Source organism: Mustela lutreola, chromosome 15 (assembly GCF_030435805.1).
Source record: "Mustela lutreola isolate mMusLut2 chromosome 15, mMusLut2.pri, whole genome shotgun sequence".
Taxonomy (NCBI): domain Eukaryota; kingdom Metazoa; phylum Chordata; class Mammalia; order Carnivora; family Mustelidae; genus Mustela; species Mustela lutreola.
In genome coordinates, this window is record NC_081304.1 from 24,951,779 (window position 1) to 24,976,318 (window position 24,540).

At 42.9% G+C, this 24,540-nt stretch overlaps 1 protein-coding gene across 4 annotated transcripts in view; it reads right to left on the bottom strand.

Moving 5' to 3' along the window:
• Nucleotides 1-492: 492 nt before the first annotated feature.
• The window catches only part of SPOP (speckle type BTB/POZ protein), a 65,478-nt gene continuing 41,430 nt past the window's right edge, over nt 493-24,540 (bottom strand). For 3 of the 4 annotated variants that reach the window (XM_059147913.1, XM_059147912.1, XM_059147914.1), the window contains 9 exons: nt 20,887-21,030; nt 20,118-20,239; nt 17,532-17,683; nt 17,250-17,377; nt 10,568-10,745; nt 7,739-7,794; nt 7,138-7,260; nt 3,263-3,405; nt 493-1,763 (listed from right to left, as the gene is read on the bottom strand). In XM_059147913.1, coding sequence (XP_059003896.1) covers nt 1,619-1,763; nt 3,263-3,405; nt 7,138-7,260; nt 7,739-7,794; nt 10,568-10,745; nt 17,250-17,377; nt 17,532-17,683; nt 20,118-20,239; nt 20,887-20,964 — 1,125 coding nt within the window. In that variant the 5' untranslated portion in view covers nt 20,965-21,030 and the 3' untranslated portion in view covers nt 493-1,618. Of the gene's footprint in view, nt 1,764-3,262; nt 3,406-7,137; nt 7,261-7,738; nt 7,795-10,567; nt 10,746-17,249; nt 17,378-17,531; nt 17,684-20,117; nt 20,240-20,886; nt 21,031-24,540 lie in introns of those variants that run through there. The other variant, XM_059147915.1, reaches the window with a different exon arrangement.

Here is a 24,540-nt window from a genome sequence, read left to right on the forward strand (position 1 = left end):
GCACTGTCAGTGTCCTTGTGAGCAGCCCTGGAGTGTCCTTGTGGGTATTCAGACATTAACTTTTCTGGAAACACATCAAGTCAGTGACAGAACCAGTCAGAGATAATGATTTCCCTTTATTTAATCTCCACATTCATGTCCCCTTGATCTTTTTATAGTTAGCTAGGAGAAGGGAGGTTGGGAGTTAGGTGTTAGAACATGTAGGGGGTAGAAAAGCCCACCCCCATTACTTGCCTTGGCAGAGGCAGGAGCCTGATCCCTCATTAGAATGTGGCCTGTGAGATACTTGAGGAGGACAAGACACTGGTAGATGCTGGGAGCTCCAAGAGGCAGCCTGGGGTGAGGGAGACACAGTAAATCCCCATGGGTAGACATTTCTCATAGAATCTCTGCAAGCTAAAGGCTCAAACCAAGTCTCTGAAATCCCTTAAGGAACTCAGACACAAAAAGTCAGCCAGGTGAGTGAAACAAAAGACCAGAGATACCACACAGTACAAAATAGTAATTATTTATATTTTCAAAAAGAAAACAATTAACATTTGGAAGTTCTCCCCTGTAGGAAAGGGGTGAGTTGGAAGGAACAGGACTGGCTCCTACGCAGGCGGCAAGTCAGGTATGAACAGCTGAGCAATCTGGGCTGGGATTTTTGTCACACAGCATTAATAATAAAATTTCCTTTTCTTTTCTCTTCTTTTTGTTCTGTTTTTGTTTTGCATTTTATTTTCTTAGAAAAGGGGGGGAGGGAGGAGAAATAAAATCAGAGAAAAATGCCAAAAAACATTTTCCACAATATCTAAAAACAGAGAACCAGAGTTCTTGTCAAGACAGTATGAATTCTGGATGAATTATTTTTTCCAGTTTTCAACACCGATAAAGATTTTTTGCAAAAGCCACCACATGAGAACACGCATCTTCCAGCTCAAATAACCTCCTTCCCCTCTCGCCTTCACTTGTCAATTTTCATAAAAGGATAAAAGGATGTATTCTGTTCTTGCAAACAATAAGTGCTAACAACAAGAGAGCTCTTCTGATACTTGTATGGTGGTGAGGAGTTGTCACAAATATCGAAGTTTTAGCACAGCTGGATGGACTAAAATTTCTCTCAACATAAATACTACTAGAATCCACAAATTGATTTTTGAGAAATTCTGCAAAAATCCTTTCTTCTTTCCTTTCCTTTTTCCTTCTCTTATACTAAATGTCCTTTTTTTTTTTTCTTTTTTTTTTTTTTTCCTTTTTGCTCCAGGCACCTGACGATCTGTTCTGCTCAGTCAGATGCAGACAGGTTTCTCTGAAGTACCACCGCTGGGACATCCTCCGGGCCGGCACCTAAACTGAATCCCCACAGTACCAAAGTCGGCCAGGCCAAAGGGAACACAGTGACGCAGCAACAGGGTTTTCATTAGGTTGAGCAGCCCCAGGTCCCGGGCCCTTCCCACCCCCCGCTTCCCCCAAGTTTATTTAGTGCTGTTTTGAACGTCTGGAGGCCACGATGCAGTCTTCTGCCCCCACGACAGAGTAAAAGCTCCACAGATTGCGCTGTCTACCTGGTGGTCAGTGGCAGCAATGGTGGCTGCTGCTTCAGGAAAACACACGGAGTCTTACGACAGGCAGGATCTTAGGACTGCTTCAGGCGCTTGCGTGGGGGTCCCAGAAAAGGGCACTGTGCTGAAGCCAGAGAGCGGTAGGCCTCAGCCACCAAGTGGGGATGCGACACCACCATTGACTTCCACCCGGAGGTCTCCAAGACATCTGAAGCATGACTAGAAGAAATGTGGAGAGATGGATTATCAAAGGTGCGAGAGGGCTAGGGTCCACCGCCCCCAGGGCAGTCTAACCTCCCGGAGTTTGCTGTAAAGGGTGCCAAACACTCGGGCAGAACCCTTCGTAGACAGAGCCTGTCACACAACGTGAAGACAGCTGCCCAGGCTGGGGCTGCTGCAGCTCGGAAAGCCTGGATTTGGAGCCCCCACCCTCCCAAATACAAAAGGCGAAATGTTCCTCAGGCCCTTCTCTCCATCACTGATGCTCCTCACATTCACTGGTGATGCTACGACAGAAAGAGAGCAAGGGCTCTCTTGCCCCGCAGCTCTGAGCTTCCATCTGGCTCTGCCATCATTCTGGTCCCCGACCACAGACCAGATCATGGCCGTGGCTCTATTCGATCAGCCGGAGGGGACCATACCACACCCTACCGAATGTTAACATATAAAGAGCACCACGCGAGTGTCCAGCAAGGAGCAAGCTGTCCCTAGAAGGAACATCTGGGGGTCTCTTCCCACCTGCCTTTGCCGCAATTGGTAAACTCCTTCAAAACAACCTTACAAACAACCTTACATCGAGGAAGTTGATTCCTCTTTAGGGGCATTTTCTATGTTAAATAATGTTCAGCAACCTTTTAAACCGGCCTCAGCCCAGAACTGCTGCTGTGAGGGTTTTTTTTTTTTTAAGATTTTATTTATTTATTTGACAGACAGAGAACACAAGTAGGCAGAGAGGCAGGCAGAGAGAGAGAGAGGAGCAGGCTCCCCACTGAGCAGAGAGCCCGATGCGGGGCTCGATCCCAGGCCCTGGGATCATGACCTGAGCCAAAGGCAGAGTCTCTTAGCCCACTGAGCTACCGAGGCACCCCTGTGAGGGCTTTTTAAGGCCTGCTTCTCCCCTTTGGGTTTTTCCCAACTTCTGTTCTCCAACAGGCAAGGGAGCAGAACATGCCCCACTGAGAATTACTGCAGAGAGTAGTATGGCCAGGTCATCTGTCATTTAGGATGACAGGACAGATCTGCTGGAATGAACACTTCCTTTCCAAGCAGTATTTAACAGCCTTGACAACTGGTTATCCCTTCTCTTTTCCCCATTCCACAGTCAGCTGTCAGACACGTTTTACTAACTCATACAAAACCCACCTCTGTTCTCCCGGAGACCTACATGTCCTCTACTAAGCCCAGGAGTGGGAAGTGAAGGTGCTGCCATTCCGGGAACCCTGCCTTTCCAGGCCAGCCGCTCATCATTTCACTGCTTCCCATCACCACCAGGAAGGAAGGCACTTTGCTCACCAATCGGGTTAGCCCCACAAGACAGAGCAAAACCATCTCTCGAAACCTCCCATCCAGTCAAGCTGAAGGGAAAGATGAAAACCCTCTACTTACTACAAGGGGCTAACGAAGCCACGTGCCTGTTTTACTCCCTAATTCAAAGTCCCTCTCCTTTCTCTTGCTAGCCCGGCTCTCCTGAAGGGACAGCTTTGAAGGTGCCAACTCACTAGTTGATGAAATCCACTGCCTGAGTTTTCAACTGATCGGCGCTGTGGAGGTCAGCCAGGATGAGAATCTCTGCGGCATTCTCCACGGAGAGGTTACTGCAGAGGGCGTCCTCGCACATGACCTTCAAGCGCTCCAGGGCGTACTGGAAGACACAAGCACTGCTGTGGTCAGGGCGGGGGTGTCTCTGGGCTGTGGCTGCTGCAGCTGTGCTCCTCAGCGGGACCGCCGCACAACGGGACTCCGGAGCAGAACTGCACAGCGCGTGACAAGGCCACTGAGCTACCGCAGTGATAAGGCACAAGCACGCCCCAAGGCTGAAAAGAAGACCGCTAAAATAACGTGCATGGCTGCCACTCAAGTTCTAAAATCCATTTGCTGGGAAAATGGCCATTAGGGAGTACACCCACATCCTCAAGGTCACCCTGCCCCAAGAGGGACTCGAGTGTTTCCTGGACCACCACCACCTACCCTCCCTTACGATGAGGCATAATCGTGCTTCAAGCCAATGGGACATGACCTTTTACATTCCTGCCATCCTCTGAGTCAGAGCCAAATGAGGGTGAAACACAGTCCTTTCTACTTAAGCAATGTCACTAGCCCGGCAGGTATGCCAACTGGCCATTGGGCTGTGAAAAGGAGCCCCGGGGTGACTTTCACCAGCATCTCTGCCACTAGCTGGTCCTGAATGAGGGTCAACCAAAGGTCTCCTTTTCAAGAGAAAGGGATAAATGGAGTCCTCTTTCCTGAGGCTGAGGTTAAGATTCTCAGGGTAGGAACAAAGCAGCAGAGACCCTGGATCCAGTTTTGATCTAAAAACTTCCTATTTTCCAAGTAAAGAGTATAAATGTTCTAGAAATGAAGGTCTGGGTTAACACTGGGCACATCTGATCTAGCGGATTTGTTTTGATGCCACTGTAGCATGTGCTCTCAAATATGAGATTATGAACTTACTAAGGAACTTCAGGAGCGAGGAGGAGGAGGAAGGTATAAAAGGAGTCACAAAATAAAACATTATTAATCAGTTCATAGGAGAACCTTCTGCTTTAAGGGTATCCACAGTCTCCGTACTGGTCCCACCTTCAGGACCTCAGAACTCAATGACACAATAACTACTTCAGGCTGAATCATGGCAATCAAACCAAGACAATTTTATTTTTATGAGTTCTGGGTGAGGAGGCATGTCTGTGGGCACTGTGATCTCCTGCAGCAAAAAGAGAGTTTTATTGGTTTTGGTGCAGCTTTAATTTTTTACATTTGAGTAACTAGAAAACAGTTTCCATGGAAAACAGGAATGACACTAGACAAGCAAGAAATTAGGTTGCCGTTTTGTTTTAAAAGGCTGGAAAAGGTTGAATAAATGTTTGGTCTTTATACAGTGCTGCACAGAACATTCCTCTTATCCTTTCTCGATACATTCTTTTAAAAGGACTTTTTACTGTGAATAGTTCTGATCCCTATTGCATAATTAGACAAAAGTAGCCATTCTTGTCCCTTGGGAGACAAAGTTTTTTTCCTTAATTATGCTTCTGAAAAACCTGCCTAATGGCTGTACTTACTCAGGAGATTGAAATTGTGTCTCCCAGGCCTGGCCGACGTGTTTTGTTTTGTTTTTGGTCTAATTACACGTGTCCCCAGGAGACTGGAAAAGCCCAGAAGAAGCTGTTTCAGCCTCTTGGGTAAATTTTAGATGTTTAGATCCTTCCATGAAAGATTTCTTATTCTGTTTTCCTGAAGCTCACAATGAGGTGTAAAGGTAAAAATGTTTTCAAGTAAGCTTGGAGCAAAGACTGTCTGATAGGAAATTCTGAATGGAATTTGAAAATGCAACCTTCACTTACTTCTCATTCATAAATTTAAAGCACTGCTGCAATTCGACTACTTTGTCTTTTAAAACTGTAAGTTATTACACTATACTGAAGACACCAGCCACAGAATGCCAATTCAGGCTGATCCCCGTGCTCTGCGTACTGACAGGGGCTGCCCAGTATGTTCTCTGGATGAGGAGCAGGAATGAAAACCCAGGAATGACACAGACGTCAAACCCTGGCTCTGAGAATATATACTGCTCAGCCTCAGTATTTCTATCTGAAAAGTGGGCTTTCTGACACTACTCCTCTCTACAGGAGCTAGAAGTGGTCTAGCTATACGTAGTCATGCTATACTGGCATGTATAAACTTCACTGAAAATCAGAAGGCAGATGAGGCAGGATCATTATAAACGTGTGTTACAAAAAGCTGTGTCTTCTAGTTCTCCAGAGCTCACAGCAGATAGTTCCTTACTGGCCCCACTGAAAGCAAGACTCCTGTGGTCAGCACAGAGCCAGACTGGGAGCACAGGGGATGTTCGCATTGCCTAACTGGATTCCTAAAATCTTGAAAGGATACAGCTACTACTCAATCCTTTCAAATGCAATCAATGAGGATTTACGTGCCTCGTCCTCTACAAACACTCCTAAAAGCTGATCAATAAATACAAAACTCCACTGTCAAAGCACGTACTTCCTCTGTCCTCGAGGTGCAGAGAAAGGTGGAAGGAGACTCTTCCCACGGGGGAATCCTGGGAAGGCTCTAGTGGCCTCAGGTCTGAGCCACCTCTGCCCCCAGATGGGTGCCAGAGCACCATACGGTAGGAAGAGGAGCAACACTTCCAGCAGGGAATGGTCTTTTTCATGGGGTCTGCTGCTGGCCAGGTATAAACCCGTTTAAGAAACTTCCAGAGGAAAAAGAGCGTGTGCTTCCTCAGACCACAGGGCCTCGGAGGACAGGTTACAGAGCTCTTTCTGACCTATCTGCATAAAGAAAGTCAGTTTCCCCAGGTGTGTTTTTGGGGATACTAATTCCCAGAGGTGATTCTTGAGGAAAAGGATTTCAGGGTTGATTAAGCTAGAGAAATGCGGTCTATCATATATTTTAGAAAACTCAGTGTACATTAACATACTAAAAAGATTCTGAGAAATCTTGCAGTTAAGACAGCCAACACACAGGAACCCCAATTTGACTTGTTTAAACTCAGTATTTCATTAACATTTCCCTCCAAACTTCTTTTGGGAATCATTGGCCTACTGTTTTTGGTCCTTCCCCTGTTTCCTTGATCCTAAGATCCATACTTTAATTTTCACACTTCAACATTTCTCAAATCGAAATGAAATGATCAACGCACACATTTACTGCAGTACTATTTCTTCGTCCCAAGAGCTACCGGTCATCTTGTAATTCTGACTGTGGCATATTTCAATAGCTCCTTAGGTAAAAGTTGAAAATTCTAACCACAACAGTGGGTAAAAGACTATCCTCTTATTGACAAAGTTTAAAATAAAAGTTTATGCACTCAAGGGGAGGCGGGGGGGGAGGGTATAACAGGTGACGGAGATCAAGGAGTGCACTTGTCCCATCAGGAGCCACAGAATATATGGGATTGTTCAATCACCATATTATATATATGAAATTACTACAACACTGTAGGTTAACTAACTAGAATTAGAAGAAAAAGTTTAAAAAAATAAAATCTCTCACTATTTAGAAAGAAAAAGTTAATCAACTCAAGAACACTTTGTACATTATAAAGTCAAATGTTAGTATTATCTGAATCTTTAATATCCCTGTGCTTACATGTGAGATGGGGAAGAGAAGGGAGGTGAACATCAAACTTACCCTTCTTTTCTGTAATTAGGGTGAGCACAGAAGTTACTTTGACAGCAGGACACTTTGGAAAATAAAAGTGGTGGTGCTATCAATTACTGCAACCCAGGACTGCCCTGGGCACACTGAGATACACGCTCGTCTTACCTACTGTGTAACATAGAGGCCCAGTCATGAAACTCACAAGGTCACAAACACTCCTCCTCTTGTGATTCATTTTCTAGTCTTATCTCACCTTGTCAGCAGCTGCCAACAAATCATCAGCCATTTTGTCGAGGTTCGGAGCCTTCCCCGTGTAAATGAAGCACATCATTTCCTTAAAAACTTCAGGCTCCACATCATTGATTTCAACCCGATTCTATGCCAGAAAAACTGAAAATGAGAAACATTCCAGCAGAACAAAATCCCTAAACAATTTTCATGATTTTAAGCTCTGGTGAGAGAAAGGCTTGTTATTGTCTAAAACTTAACATGGATGAGAATTCTCTCTTTGCCCTATTTCATTAGAACAGCCTTTGCTCCCATCATATGCACCACCTTTATCTTCTCAAATACAAGAGCAAGACAACTGTTTCTTTGATTTTTTGGTGTTTCTTTGCCTGAGTAGAAACACACGTCTAAGAACCTCACACAAAACTCGATGATCTACCTGGGATGGAGTGAGTCTGTTTTACCTAGAATGCTTCTGGACCACCTCTCCCTGCACTCAGAAAGTGTTCAGAGAACGGTATTCCATTTTAATAATATGACTGGAAAAATACACCTGGTGTGAAACTAGGAAATCATCTGCACCTAGTCACCTAGCTGAAAAGACATATCTTCATTCTGTCACATACCTTTTTGCTCTCCTCCATTTCATGTTCAAACATGGCACTAAAAACTGGAGAACGAGCTACAAAGTGAAAGGAAAACAGAGATAGATAAGGTTATCACACTGAAACCTCTTGGTTCTTCTGTTATGAAGAGGAGATCACCTTCTTACTTGTCCTTTTGCTACTTGAAAGGGTCTTAGCCTCAAATTACATTGGAATAATAAAATCCCTCTCTTACATTACACCAGAGGAGAATAATATGAGAGAGGGGAAAAAAGAAATCAGTACTTTAAAAATAATTTCTCAGGAGCTCCATTCCAACCATTCATATTGGAACGAAATTACTCAGACTGGAGGACAATGACCTCCTCTGGGCAGATTTGGGGGTTCAAACGGAAGATCCTTCATGGTCTAAGCAAGGCATCCTAATACCCCAATTTCTGCCTAGAACAATGATACTAAATTCTCCAGTTCTAGGGACCACACGGCAAGGAGGCCAAGAACAGGGCTCAGTGCACCATTAACTAAAGGAAGAGCGTGCTTGTTTACAGCAGGTGCTCTGTTCCTCAGGCCATGCATTCAAAATAGAGATGATAACACCCCAAAGAGGAAAAAAAAAAGAACAAAAAACCCCCCAAAAAACTAGGGTATCTCATCTGTGGTCCTTCAAAGTTCCACCCTTCCTGACAAAAACTTAATCCTTAGTATTTAGTATCTCCCATTAGGAATAATTTGATTTTTTTTTCCTCGGGGGAGTGGGGATAATGAAAAAAGGCTGAGAAATGGTGTTTTAAGCCCACTGTGGTCTAATGGACACAGAAAAATAAGTCAACTTAATTTCAACCATGAAAGTAATAAAAGGCCTAAAACCCTCAAACTTTATCATGTTGTTGAATAAATCAGAAGTTTTGATGAAGGCGGAGACTAACAAACTTCTACCTGAGAGAGGAGCACCAGATGGAAAACGTAGCAGGACTGTGAGCCACCGGGTCACCTGAACTTGGGCCTACAGTTTATGTCAGAAAGGATTAATTCTGGATCTGTCATTTTCTAACCACATTATCTTGGGAAAATCACTTATCCCTCTGTGACTCAATATTTTAAAATATTCCAAAGGGACATTAATTCTCACTGCTTTTAGTTCAGAAGGCTTATCAGCTATAAGGTACTAAAATAAGTATATCACAAAAGCTGAGAGTAAAAGGGCTGGTGGTTTTTTTAAAAAGGGAAGGGTCCAAAGCAGCAGTATGCTTAGAGGATCTTCAGTGGCTAAACACAAAATGCTGCTATGAGAATAAATAAAACCACCCAGGGGAAATAAGCAGAGGAAAAGAGAAGTGAGGCAGGCCCTTAGGGACACCGGTGTTGACAGGGACGTGTGAAGAAGAGGGAGGCCACACATCAGAAGTAGCCAGAGCATCAGGAGAGAACCAGAAGAAAGAAGTCAAATACTATACGAACCAAGGAATCCCTCAAATTTAGGAATTAGCAGGTCAGAGAACTTTGGAAAACTGCTTTCGTGGCATGGAGGTGAACTGAGGATAAGTGGGAGGAAAGAAGCAGAGACAGTAAATGTGCTAACTCAAGAAACTTAGCTCTATTTAAAGAGAAATGGAGAGAGAGGGAGAGAGAGAGAGACAGAGAAAATGAATATGAATGAATGAATAACTAGAGGGAGACGGCTGAGCCAGTTTCCAGGCTAAGGGTAAACAGACAATCGGAGAAAGAGAGATGGTGGAGATATCAGACAACAAGGGTATAACCGGCAGAGTAAGGACTCTGAGAAGGTGGCATGTGATATGAAACAGAAGGCCGAAGAGACAGCCCGCTCTGGACACGAGGAAGAACACCTCCTCCACAGAGAATGCAGGGAAAATGCACGTAAGGCAACAGGCAAGAGCTGAGGGAGAAGGGCCTCAATTTTCTCTCAGAAGTAGTAGCAAGCAACTCTTTCAGGAGTCCAGACATTAAAGGAGACTGGTAAACAGTCTGAAGTATCTATTGTTAAGGAAAAAGAAAGAGAGCTAACTATGTATCTGTAGAAGAGTTCTTGGCAGTGCCAAGAGCCTAGCTGCTTGTGGAGACACTAACCTAAGAGTAGATGACTTCCTTTGGCAATAGACAGTAACACCTAGTTGAGAGCAGGAACAGGAAGACAGTTAGATTGAGCCAGACTGAGGTTTTGCCAGGTGTGTATTTTAGAATGATAGAGCTGAGAGTCTTGGTAAAAAAAATTGTTGCCTGAAAGTTCATGCAATTTCCTCTTATGTCTTACGGTCTGAACAGAAGTCTGTGGCTGACTGCTATGCCTTCGTGGGAAGTAAAGTCAGTCCTGTCTTATCAGCTCTCACTCTTTGTCAGTCTTTCTGGTCTTAAGGACAATGGCCTTGAACAAGACCTAATCCTCCACGTCACTAGCAAATTCTCATTCTTCTGCTATGTCTGTACTGAAGGCTAACACTCCAGGGCTGGCAGAATTAGCTAGATGGTGGTTTAGTCCCAAGTCCAGAATCTTCTCCACTACATCTTAAGGCCTTGTCTAGGGTCTAACACCTCCTCTTAGCCAGTGTTTTGACATCTACCTTCTAGGTACAAAGGCATTCAATATACACATCTACTGCTTAACAATGGTGGCCTAAGTCCCCTAGAGAGAGGAAAAACAGAAACTCCACTTCCACGAAGAGTAGGCTTTTTGGTTATGACAACTAATGTCCTCACCATAAAAATATATGTATTTAGCTTTACTTTTTTGTGCACCAGTTTGAAGAGTTGATGTTATTCAAAAGGTGATTATGCAGCCACCATTTTTCCTTGTTTCACCAATACTAAAGCTTCTCATAAATAAAGACCAACCTGCCAAGATAGCTTTGTGAGCCTGGAACTCCTGGCCGGCAACGCACAGACAGCAGTCCGTGAACCGGGAGTTCTCCCACAGTCCTCCCAGCTCATCCGCCAGCCGGCACTCAGGGACCTTCACCATATTCATGGTGTTCTGGCCGGAAATGTTGACGGAATCTTGCACCACGCTCACCTGTGAAAGACAAGGAAACACAGCCCAGAGGTTTTGTTACCAAGAGTCTTCTTCCCAGCAGGAGAAGAGATGACTTTTACCTCAGTGCTGTAGTACATTCAGATACAAACGTTAGTCATGTTCTCTTGAAACCACCTCCACAAATCAAGGCTTTATCCTGTGGATCAAGTAATTTCCAATCTGCCACAATCATACTTATTCTGCACCATCCTAGGATGAGAGGCAAAAGCCCCACAAATCTCCTTCTCCTCCAAATGCTAATGAACTCTGCCTCCCCTGCCTTGAAAACCTGGGCAAAACGGGGGTGGTGGTGGTAGGGGAAGATGGGCATACTGACCTAAGCACACATTAAACCTCAAGCGTTTACCTTATTCTGCTTTAAGCAAAAGGTTAAATACAAAGAATTCCTATGGAGGGGCACCGGGTGGGTCAGTCAGTTTAAGTGGGTACCTTTGGCTCAGGTCAGGATCCCAGGGTTCTGGGATCGAGTCCTGCATGGGGATCCCCGCTCAGTGGGGAGTCTGCTTCTCCCTCTACCCTCCCCCCCTGCTTGTGATCTCTCTGTCACTCTCTCTCAAATAAATAACATCTTTAAAACAAACAAAGAATTCCTATGGAAACTACCATTTAAAATTCTCTAAAAGAAAAAATTTCTGATAAGCCTAAAAGCACTTATTTTAGCTAGGTCTAGAACATGAAAATAAAATGCAGCTTCTCTTGGGCCTGGTAAATAATTAGCATTTCCTCACGGATGTTAGTCTAATGAACAGAACTGGGCTTGGAAGATCTTCCCCAGCAGTTAACAACTCGGTGAGTATCCCACACCACTGACACCCTTCCTCAGTCCCTTGTGACAGTGACCTACAAGAGGCCTGGCTCCAGCCCCATGTGCACTTCTAGTCCTAGAACAGAGTGACAGCCACGGATTTACAGAGGGAACCAACTTGCCCCCATGACTTCAACAACAACACACTGTAACTAGTTCAATTAACTGTTCAGTCTAGATAAAAACCAAGATGGGTCAGTGAAACTCAGATAAACTTGTTAGATGCCAAGTACAAGGATTTATAAATAATGTAGCATTCTAAAATAAATGGAAACTATCAAACTGAAGCTAAGGCCCAGCAGCTCAGTCTTCTGCCTAACAACCACTGTTAGGCTTTACCTTGTCCATCATATGAGGTTAAAATTGGTAATACCAAAGCAGAATTCACAAACCTTGAGAATCAGCTCCTCACTCTTGCTCTACTGCTACAAGTTAGATGAGAAAGACAGCTTAGGAATATCCTAAATGACCCAAATTTCTCTCAACCTTCAAGATGCAAGTCATCCCTTAAATGCAGTCATAAACCCAGAGGCAAAACGAATGCCCTGGCATCCAAATAACCCATAGTCTCTTTTCTGAAGGAGTGAGATATTTACTATCAGGTCGAGAAATGTATTCATTTGTTTCAAACTAACCATTATGATCCCGTGCAGTGAAGCAGCCAAGTTAATCAATTATGAATGTATTTAACATCAATAGCACATTTATCAGAGCCAGATTATAACATTATTTTAATAGCTCAGGACCCAGCACAAACTACCCCACAGAGATTTTCTCTTGTCCTATGTTAAGATCTCTAATTTGGTCCAGCCACTTTCTCATACTAACCAGAAGTAGAAGTTTCCAGTTTCCAGTTATAGCCTCAAAATACTGATTTTTTTAAAAAAGGAGGGGTGGGTGGAGAAAAGAAAAAGACCAATTAAATCCACTTCCTCACAGGAAAAGGCAGGAATCTCTTGGGATGGCCAGTGGAGGGAATGGAGGATGCTTCTGGCACTGGGTTCCTAAGCTTATATTAAACCAGGTTGATAGGAGCCCAGAGTCATTAACACTTGATGGCAATTTACTGGATGGGGTAAAATGAACTGGCAAGAACTAAGCCGAATGTCAAGCTATGGTTACCAGTGGACCCTCTGCTGGTTAGATGCACGCTTGGTAATGAATGGAACCCAAAGACTGTGATTTGTCTCACTGGGGCAATTCCTCTCTCCAGACACAGACAGGAACACAGCAGGAAGGAGAATGTACCTTTACTGTCTGAGCCAGACTTGTTCTGTAGATATATGGATGCCTGGAGTCTCCAGAGCGCTGAATGTCTGGCACCTCTTACCAACATTAAATACGCTTAATTAAAAATAAATTTTAAATGGCATTCACAAATGAGTCTTCAGAGCCCAAACTTTTAACTTAGGAAGGGATTGTTTTCCTCTGCAAATAATGATGCTAAAATGAGACCATTTTGAGAAAAACTAAAGATTTTTTTAATGCCTATAAAGTTGACTATGGAGACTCATTCAGAATTGCAGCTGTGAAGATGACGTGACTGTGACATTTATGTCGTCTTATAAATGACTACATGGAAATGTCTCAGGAAGGCTGTATAACCCTCTACATTTCAAGTCATAAACGGGCCTCACTTTTAAAGTCAATTTCTTGTCTTAAAAAAGAAAATTTCATAAAAGACTAAAGAGTGTGCCAATTCTTATACATTTTATCTAAACATAAAAAGCCAAACTAAGACCAATGGAAATACATTTTTTAACTTCTATATAATTAAAACAATCAAGGAAAAAATAGACTCTGCATAGAGATGGCTTATAGCAGCAGCATTACTTTTAATCAAAAGACTGGCCACAATCTAAATGTCCAACAAAAGAATGAATCAACAAACTGTTGTACATTCACAAAACACACTATCACATAGTACTAAAAATGAAAGCACTAGAGTTACATCCATCATTATAAATACATTCTGAAACTATTTTTATAAAGCACAAAAAAACAAGCAAATCTAAACTAGTACATTGTTCAGGCACACACATAGTAAACAAGAGAATGATTGCATACAATTTCGGACAGCTACTTATCATCACTCCCTGAGTGGGGGGACAATAGGTCTAAAGGAGAGTGAAGAAACATATACAGGTTAGTTCCAAGTTATTGGTGATGCTGCTGGGTTGGGTGCTGGGTTTATTACAGTATGCTGATAACCTAAATAACGTTACATATTAAAATCACCATTTTCATAGGTCAAGACTATCAAATATTAGCCTTGTCATATAGTTCAATTAATATATCCAAATAACCCCCCAAAAAAGAAGAGACACATATTTCAAATTTGGTAAACATACATATTCCCAGGCTATGAAAGAACATTCTATGTTTGAGAAGAAAAGGGATATTTTAAGAGTCAACTAGTGTCTGCACGATCCATATTTGGTATTTCATATTTCATACGGTATTTCATGTTTCAACTTTAGCTGTAACATCACAAACGGACACTGGAATCTTCCACCTGTCAAAGGTATGTACAGTGAAGGTGGAATATCTGTCCCTTTCTTGTTAGTAGCTATTTGTTTTCAGTATAAACAAACAGGGAAGGGCCAATAGAAGCTGAAACATTTCATGCAGATGTTCTGTGAGACAAACTATTAAAGAGAAAATTTAAAGTGTAAAGCCTTCCTGATTCTTTCATTACCAAAGTAAATACTCTGTTTTAGGAAAACTTGCTAGAGCCCATGTTTCCTCGGGAGAATGGCATGCAGCTCACTTAGCACTGCGCGGCCGTCCAGAGGTGGAAAATGCAGAGCTGACATGGCCTGACACTAATTTGCGGTACAATGTTAAGAAAAATTACCTGACCTCCCTAGGCGCTGCTTCTCTCCCAGTAACATGAAATGAAGATAACAGAACTAATCCAGCTCAAAGGATTGTGGTAAGAGACAATTCAGGGAATACTTTGAAAATGCTTCTATATATGTTAACTAAACCATATCACCTTGGAAGAATGGGCACATTTCCTAATGGACAAAAACATCACTGAGAACTGAAGGTGAACCCAGTGTGGCATATTATAAACAAGACCACCCACTCAGCATTTGGACAGTATGCGATCTAATTTTATTCAAATGTTCATTAACAGTAATACCACTGAAATAAAGCCCAAACACAGACATGTGATTTTTAGTCTTTCACCTTAGGATTCCTTCCTGTGGTCTCTAGGAACAGCCGAAAGAATCCATAGAACTGTTGTTTTTTTTTAATCGCAATGCAATAAACTTATTTATAAATAATCTATCGGCAGATAGGATGGAAGTGCCCAGGCCAAAGGCTGAGTGAGGAACGGAGCAGTGGAGGGCTCATGACCTAAATTTGTATGTGGACATCGACTTCATAAAAGCCTCTGAATAATAATAATAAAAAAACTAGCTCAACCAGTAATATATAAAATAGAATATGAACTAAAATACTTGTTTATAAATAATCCACTGGCAGAAGGCAGCAACAGGTCAAAAGGACAGAATGTGCAGAAAAGAATGATCTAGCTTTGGAAAGCACTAAGAACTTAGATGAGCTGCAGACATTTTTAAAACCCACACATCCAACACACCGCCCCACGCAACCGTCTTGCAATGCTGAATGCTACTAAGTCCACAGAGAGCCTTGGAACAGAAACGAGTCTCACTAGGCACAAGCCCAAGTATGAGAAGCAACACTCAGCACCTGTGGCCAACAGAGAAGTGTGAGAGGAACAGATGGCACACCTGGTTCGATGGTAAGAAACCGATGGCATCAGCAGAACTCAGCAGACGCTTCCCTGTTCAACATCTCCTCATTTCCAAAGTGTCATCTCACTTCCCTTCTAAGTCAGTAAGACAAATCTAAACTTAACCACAGGATTTCTCCTCAGAGAATTTCATATGGGGAAGCGAAGGGAGAGAATTTCGTATGGGGAAGTGGAGCCTTGGATTTAACCACAGGATGAGAGACTGCCAAGTGAGGGCAGGCCAATCAGTTTCCAAATCAAGAATGTCAGTGCAGGGGCTGGAGCAGCTGGAATGGATCTGCGGGGACGGGGTGGAAGAGGGATCATGGGAGAAAAGGCTGGACCCACTGTGGACTGGAAAATGTGGCAATACAGGGGAACACTTTGCCTAAAACACCAGAGGCAATATTTAAAGGAGAGTTCTCTTTCTTGAGAAGAGTTCAAAGACTGGCTTCCATTTCCAGCAGAAATCAGAATTTTCCACTTTTTCTAAATCTTTTTGAAATACCAGTCTCTAAAGTAGGTGAAGATTAAATTGATGGTCTGAAGTTTCCATCGAACCTCACATGAAACCACCTAATTGTTCTCATTTCTTCACTTGGGCAGCTGGGTTTGATCTAGTAGGACTTATATGGAATTCCAAACTCAAGTTCACAGACAAAAACAACTGCAACACTTTAATGTATTTATAGAGATGCCATCAGTCTAGTATTTCCTTCTTTTACTTCACAACAAAAAAGAAGATGTAGCTATTATGCAACTGTTTTATATATTCAGTGTAGTATTTTAATAAACTCTGCATCCAGATTTGTCTAACCCCCAGCAACTATTCTGCAGAAATACTCAATGAGCAGTGACTGGGGAGAGAAGTCAACTTCTGCTGGCCAGGCCTTTTCCGAGAAAGGGCAAGATCCCTAAGGGACACTGTTCTCTGCTGCACAGGTGGCATAAGCCTTTGGAAGTGTCATTAACTCACAGCTTGAGCCCATTATTTTGGCAGAACACACCGGTAGTTAGGGAACTTGCTCGCACCCTCCCCATGAACACACAGTGGTCACTTGCAAGTGGTGTGGCTCAGGAAGTGGTTCTCGACCACACAAAGTACAGGGAACACAAAGATCCCATCAGACTGGAGGTTTTATTCATTTATTATGCCGTAAGCTTATGAGTATTTGTAAATATACTGATAACAGCATGAAGTGACTGATGAGTACATGTAAGCCCATTAAAGAAACCACTTTCCAACTCACTCTGACTTTGGGAATACTTCAAGGCTTCTCCTGTAAACCCAGACAGACTCTTAGGTCACTGGAGTGAGAGAAACTCTCCTGGCTGATGACAGATAACCCTGCTAGCTAACCACAAGTTAGAGAGCTTTATCTACCCTTCACTCCAGAAAAAACGGTTCTTGCCATCATTTCACAACTACTCCAGCAAGACAAACCGGATATATCCCAGTCCTGAGACGAGTCATCTAGTGGAGCACAACAGGAAAGTGATCTGAGGTTAGACCCAAGTGGACCTCACACTTCAGAAGTCAGAAAGTTTAAGGGACAAACCCACACACCGAGCTGCCGGCATTCTCCTCAGCTTTCAGTGCCAGTCTGTCCACAGGCTACCTGAAAACACCCCTGATGAGAAAGCCAGAATCCTGACCCAAGCAAGTCCAGAATCGCTTATACCTAGATAGTGCACAATCTTTGCTTTTAAGCACAGTAACAACAAGCAGAAAGGTGACGTGTGCAACAAGCCTGAAATCGTGACGCAGTTTCAGTCACAAAAACCACATTCGTGGAGCACCACTCCACTCGGGGAGTTTTCTCCCTCTCCATCCCTAATACAACATAATGAAGCCTACGGATACCGATCAGGTCTGGGAACTGTGACTCTCAGCATGGGGTAAAGGACTCACCTCACAGAAGAGGGTAAGCTTGTCATCAGGGAGAAGCCCGTTAGCCTCATCCAAGAGAAAATCTCTACGGATGAATTTTTTGAATCCCCAGTCTTTGCCTTGCACAAACCTATATGCCCGTTGACTCTCTGGAGTGGGAAAAAAAATAAAAGTCATATTTAGATTTACGCAAAACAAAAAACAAACAAACAAAAAACCACACCAGATCAAATCCATCACTTGTCTGTGCATAAAGTTGTCTGATGTGCAACTAAAGAGTCGAATGAAGACAAGAACATTTACCCATAGCTTTGGTTTCCTCTCCCTTGGCATTCAGGATGGAGAATTTGAATTTTGCCCGAACTTCACTCTTTGGACAGCTGACCAGTAACAGGTAAAGTGACAGATAATCTTTGCTTTCTTCATCTAGCCCTTTTGGGTTTACTCGCAAACACCTGCCCGAAAGAGGGAAAATTAAAAAAAAGATGTTGGAAGCATCCACGTTTATAGGCCTTCTGAAGTGACAGGAAAAACAGAACATCTATTTCTCAAGAAAGGAAGATGTTAAGAAAACCAGTCCGGGCCCCACAGCAGGAGATTCAGATTCAGCAGAATGACTCCTCAGGAACCATTTTTTGAGAGCAACTGGAGTCACCTTTTAAAGAGTAAACAACAAAAGTAAAGAGGCATTCTAGAACCTGACAACACATCCTTTACATCTCTGCTTCCTTCCTCATAATCTCGTAAATCACCTTTTCTCTCCTTAAAATATTTTAAAATTGAGCCTACTTCCACTGTGTTCTAATCCTCAATCTCAGGAAAGGCAGCCCCCCTTCTTCTGTCAGGACTATAATGAAACTATGCAAAACAAAATGTTGGGGGCACATGGGTGGCTCAGTTGTTTAAGTGCCCGACTCTTGATTTCAGCTCAGATCATGATCTCAGGGTTGTGAGATCGAGCCTTGCATCAGGCACTTGTTGTGGAGCTTGCTGAAGATTCTCCCTCTCCCTCTGCCTCCCCTCCCCCTGCCCTAAAAAAGGTGTCATTGAGCTCTCTATTATCACTTTGAGAGAGAAAAAAAATTCCAGAGAAATATGTGAATAGTAAATCATCTTTTAGAGATATTTTATCAATCTGGCAATAATATCCTAAGATTGAAATAAAGAAGGCAGTATGGAGGAAGCACAGACAAAAGTAAACTCCCATTACACAGGGTAGAGTTCCAAGCTAGGCTTCCAAATGGAGTCAGAGATGACAATCTGTTGCCAATGAATCAAGACAAATTTCAGACAGATTTAATAGGTTCAATTGAGTTAAGTTGCAAATGTCATTAGTTGAACTGCATGTGGTTCACGCTACTTCTACCACATATAATACACAGGCCATATGTATCCTTACGCCTTGCCAGTGTTACAGCACCTATCTCAAACAGGTGGCCCAACCCAGTGCCCCTCTAGGCAGTGCATATGCCGTATACACTGTGCTCAAGATGTGAATTTAAATACAATGCCCAAGTAGGGTGCCTGGGTGGCTCAGTCAGTCTAAGAGTCTGACTCTTGATTTCAGCTCAGGTCATGATCTCAGGGTCATGAGACAGAGCCCCACACTGGACTCTGTGCTGGGCATGGAGCCTGCTTATGATTCTCTCTCTCCCACTCCTTCTGCCCCTACCCCATGCTTGCTCATGCTCTCCTCTCTCTTAAATACATACATACAGTGCCTAAAAATAAAGCATTCTCTCGGAACCTCGTAATATACTGCTTAATGCACACAGCCAACAAATACTAAAGAGAGTGGTTTAACTCTTCAGTAGGTTAACAGAGATCAAAACTGGGTGGCTGGCACACATGTGTTCTGGTCCTGGCAGCAAACCTATGGTTGTATCCTTAACTGCCAGCGCCTCTTCAAGGGGATGCATGGTTTGGATGGGACCGACCCTGACTCTCAGATCATATTCCCCTTGCTCTAGAGATTAATGGAGGGAACCCAAACCTAGGCCAGTCAGTACATGTAGGACATATTCTTGGCCACAGAGTTAATTCAGTGAAAGTTCAAAGAGTTCTGTTAGATGGTAGTGGGTCATACCCATTGCTATTGCCAGTCATCCTTTAACCACAAGGGAAACTGACTTGAGATGTCCAACAGTGTGGAGAACAGAGAGATGGGGTCCTTAACCTCACCACTGGGCTGCTGGATCAAACTACCTTCAAAACCACCCTACACCCTGGGCATTCTGGTTACATAAGCAAATAAATCTCCTTCATTGTTTTAAAAGCAGGCCTTTAAAGTTGAAATTTTCATGCTAAAATCTAAGTTTCTTGCTTTTCTTAAAAAGTCAGCAAATATGACAATGGTCAGCCTTTATCCACACCCAGCCACAGAGAGCTGGAGCTGAGCAGCCACCACCCCTTTTAGAAGGTCACTCAACACTCACACCATGTATGAACATCATTTACTGGCCCTCTTTACTCATTTATATTACCCTACAGCCATCTGAGTTTGCTGATCCCTGATATTACTCACTGAATTAATTCAACAAATATACAGTGAGGGCACCTGGGTGGCTCAGTTGGTTAAGTGGCCGACTCTTGATTTCGGCTCAGGTCATGATCTCAGGGTCCAGGGATCGAGACCCGGGTCAGGCTCTGTGCTCAGGGAGGCATCTGCCTGAGGATTCTCCCTCTCCCTCCGTTCATGTTCTCTTTTAAATAAATAAGTCTTTAAAAATACATTTTTACAATGAACACCTCTCATGTTCCAGGCACTGTTCTAGGCACTAGAGAATACGTGAAGAACATAACAATGTCTCTGCCTTCGTGGATCCTACGTTCTAGTCAAAACAGGTAACTTTTAGAAAAACTTTAACAGCTAGAGATAGTCTTCCTCACCATTTCAGTTTATCATTGGCTCCTGATGAAAAGGTTGAACTTTTAATGACTTCACCCATTTCCTCCCGGCAAAAGCTAAAGTTATTGATGGTCCACATGTAGGAGAATTTCACTACCTTGATCTGTTGACAGAAAACCAAGAAATTAAATAGGAAGTGAGCAACCTGGAAAACAGGCTGCAGATCAAATAATCATTTCCCTTCCTCCCTCCATCTGCATGAGTCCCATAGGAAGATAGCTCTGTCTGGCCGGCACGGTGGCTCAGCTTTTTCTGTCCCTCACCCACATTTTAAGAAATCTCACAGTGACCAACTGCTTTCATAACATTTCTCCACTTCTGAGAAACACTGGGTGGAAAGTGAGAAAAGCATGGACAGGGGTGGGCAAGCAGATAATAAAGCTGTACCTAAAACAAGCCTCTGCTCAGAGCAGTGTTTGACAATTGCTGATGATACTGCAAACCTCAAACCTGGTTTTCTGTGAGTTGCCCAAAGAGGAACATATTTCCATCAAGGTGGCTGTGAGTGGATCTAGTTTCAGTAATTTCCCCCTGCTTTCAACCTCCAGTGAAAAACCACTGGCCTAGTACATTCAGATGCCATGTGGAAAACCAAGGAATGGAAAGCTGACAAGTACTTTATCTATCCGCTCTTTGACAGTAATGTCCTAGAGAAAGCAGGAAACTTAATGAAGAAAAGAAATCTTCTTCCCTTCATTCACCCAAACCCTCCCAAGATACATGATTTACAGGGTGATAATATGAACTTACCTGTGTGTAGCACCAGCTCTCAGCTACAGGGCCACTCGACATTTCTGCCGGAGGTGGAGGACTTGGAACCCTTGACATCGCCAGTTTGAAGGTTAAACAAGATCTCCAAAGTCAGGGGACAAAGATTTCTGTTCTCTCTTCACCCTGGTTGACCCAAGAAGCATGAGGATTTTATTAGATTAATGGTATACTATCCTATTTCCGTTTGACCTTGCAGATTGGAAACTGTGTCTCCTGCCCTGGAATGCTCTACCATATCACTCAAATGGCTCTAGCGTTCAGTGTTAACCTTGAGAAGACCACCTAATCGGAAGCAGCCTCCTGCTCACAATTCTATCACCCTGTTTCCATCCTCTGCTCAATTCCTTTTTTTTTTTCCCCCAAGATTTTATTTATTTATTTGACAGAGAGAGAAAGACAGTGAGAGAGGGAACACAAGCAGGGGGAGTGAGATAGGGAGAAGCAACCTTCCCTCTGAGCAGGAAGCCTGATGCAGGGCTCGATCCCAGGACCCTAAGGATCACAACCCAAGCCAAAGGCAGATGCTTAACAACTGAGACCTCCAGGAGCCCCCCAATTCCTAATATTATCTTACCAAATGAATCTTCTCAAAGGGCAGATAAAGCACATCCATGAAAAAGCTGCCAAAGAGGAGACAGCACAGTGAACACCACATACAACTCTGCCACTGGCTCCTTTCTCTGGGGGTACAAACAGTCCACTCCTAAAAGGAAATGACCTTGTTACCTCCCTAACTACTGTCTCATCTCCTACACTGCAGTGCAAACTTCTTAAGAGAAGTCTTCTATTCTTCAACTCAGTGCTGGCTGCTCTCCTGAAGGGCAGCATTCCCCCCCTTCTTAGATGTGTTCCTTTCTCTGCAGCATTAGAGATCTCCTTGCTTACATACTCTATCACTACCCACTTTTCCAGATTCCTCTCCTTGCTCTGTTTTCTGATCATTCCTCTGTCTCTCTTATTGGAGTCTCTTTCTCCAGTGTTGCTTCCATGGTTTAATTTTCCATCATTTTCTCGATCTACATTCTCTCATTTTATCCACCCCCAGTGTCAGAGTTTTGCTTTTATACAAATGACTCCCAAATCTCTCTGTGACCTGTCTCATAAGCCTCAGGCCACCTTTAAATAACTGCTGTACATCTCAAGAGGGTGTCCCAGCAGTATATCAAATCCAAGTCCAACTTCTCCCCTCCAAGGCCTTTCTTTTTTTTTTTTTTTTTTTAAAGATTTTATTTATTTACTTGAGAGAGAGACAGTGAGAGAGAGCATGAACGAGGAGAAGGTCAGAGAGAGAAGCAGACTCCCCATGGAGCTGGGAATCCGATGCGGGACTCGATCCTGGGACTACAGGATCATGACCTGAGGCGAAGGCAGTCGTCCAACCAACTGAGCCACCCAGGCGTCCCCGCTCCAAGGCCTTTCTAAACACAAAGCCATTCAAAACATTGGTAAATCTGGTTATAATTTTTAAGTACCATAAATAAAGCCAAAAAATAATCTGGGAAAAAAAAGAGTTTGCAATGCATGACGAAGGGATAATTTATGAATTGATATGTAAGTTTTCTACAAAATTCATAAGAAAAAGGACAACTACCCTGTAAAAATACTGTTCACACAAAAGGAAATAAAATAGCTCTTAAAGTCTTATACCTCTCAGACCAGCAAGAAAAAAAATCAACCACACCATGTGTGGGGCCATGGGGACTCTCCTACACTGATGGCGAGACTGTAAACTAGGATGTGTATTTTGGGCAGGAACTTTCTGTACGCAGTGTGTCCACACACACCCCAAAACTTGGTAACTCTGCTTTTACTGTACATGCACTAGTGTAGGGGTTTCTCAAACATCAGTGTGCATCTGAATCACCTGCTGGCCACCATCCCCCAAATTTCTGATTCAGAGATTTGAGCTAGGCCCACAGATTTGCACTTCTAACAAGTTCCCAAGTGATCTTGATGTTCAGGCCCTGGCACCACATTTTAAGAACCACTGCCCTAGAAAAACCCTGCACGTGGGCAAAAGACGACACTGAGAAGGCTGCTCAGTGTGGCACCCCTTGTAACAATGAAAAACTAGAAACAAACCAAAAATCCATTAGGAGGGAAACAGAAAACTAAATTGGGTTATTTCCATTATAATGGAAAACTATATTTCAGGATTTAAAATTAATGAACTAGATCAGCAGCACCATGGAGATGAGATCAAACACAATGCTAATGAAAAAAAAGGAAATTTTGTAATGTCATGTGCAGTACATTACTTACGCAAATTTAAGGTTTATATATTATTTACAGATATAATATATGCATTCAATAGAAGTAACAAAACACACTGACAAGCTATGCATCAGATCCACAATGGGAGAGCCGGGGAGAAGAATGAGGCCAGGATAAGGATATAAGACATCTCAAGTTGCTCTCTCCTGTTTCTTTTTCAAAGAAAATGAGGATGATCTGAAGCAAATATGGAAATACCTATATGTCTGTTAGTTTAGGATGATAGCCTCTTGAGTATATACCATTTTTCCTACTGTTCTGCTTTATTTAAAAAATATATATTGTATTGTAAGAATAGTGCAAGGACGTATTCCATTACATCAAACACTGGTTTATAATATCCAAGGGAGAAATTTCTTTCCTGAACACCTGGTTTGTTTTCAGCTGTGCATAGACAATATGGATAAAACAGATCATGTGGTCCTTTGCCTGGCTACTAGGAAGCCATGAGACATATATGTAAGCCATTTCTTGAAACTCTAGGATCACATGTTCATTCTACAATAGCTTTATTATTTTCTTTTTTCTACTTTTATTTATTCATTTATTTTAGAGAGAACGAGCAGTGGGAGGACCAGGAGAGGGATAAGCAGACTCCCTGCTAAGGGTGCAGCCGGATGCAGGGCTTGATCCCACAACCCTAGATCATGACCTGAGTCAAAATCAAGAGTTGGATGCTTGGGGCGCCTGGGTGACTCAGCGGGTTAAGCCTCTGCCTTCGGCTCAGGTCATGATCTCAGGGTCCTGGGATCGAGCCCCACATCGGGCTCTCTGCTGAGAGGGAAGCCTGTTTCCCCCTCTTTCTCTGCCGCCTGTTTCCCCCTCTTTCTCTGCCTGCCTCTCTGCCTACTTGTGATCTCTGCCTGTCGAATAAATAAATAAAATCTTAAAAAAAAAAAAAAAGTTGGATGCTTAACCAACTGAGCCATCCAGGTGCTCAGTTATTCACTTTGAGATATATATATATATATATATATATATATATATATATATATATATATATATATATATCAAAGTATTATTCACTCAACTGTTTACTCTTTTATATGTTACATACTTCTGGAAACTGCCTCAAATCCTTTGTAGAAAGAGGTATAAATGAACAACAACAAAAATCACTCAACTTACACATACTTGCTGGCCACTTAAGTAATAGGCATGAAAGGGGATTAACAGGATACAGCTGTATCCCTACAGCGTAATACCATTGGTATTACCGGAGTCCCCACTGGTTTTAAACACTATCCTACAGACATTTACAACTAAAGCATCCCATGTAATCACAGATGGGAGTTAACAGTTTTATATACATGACATGCTATTTCACTTAAGCTAGCAAACTAAGCAACAGAGTGGCAT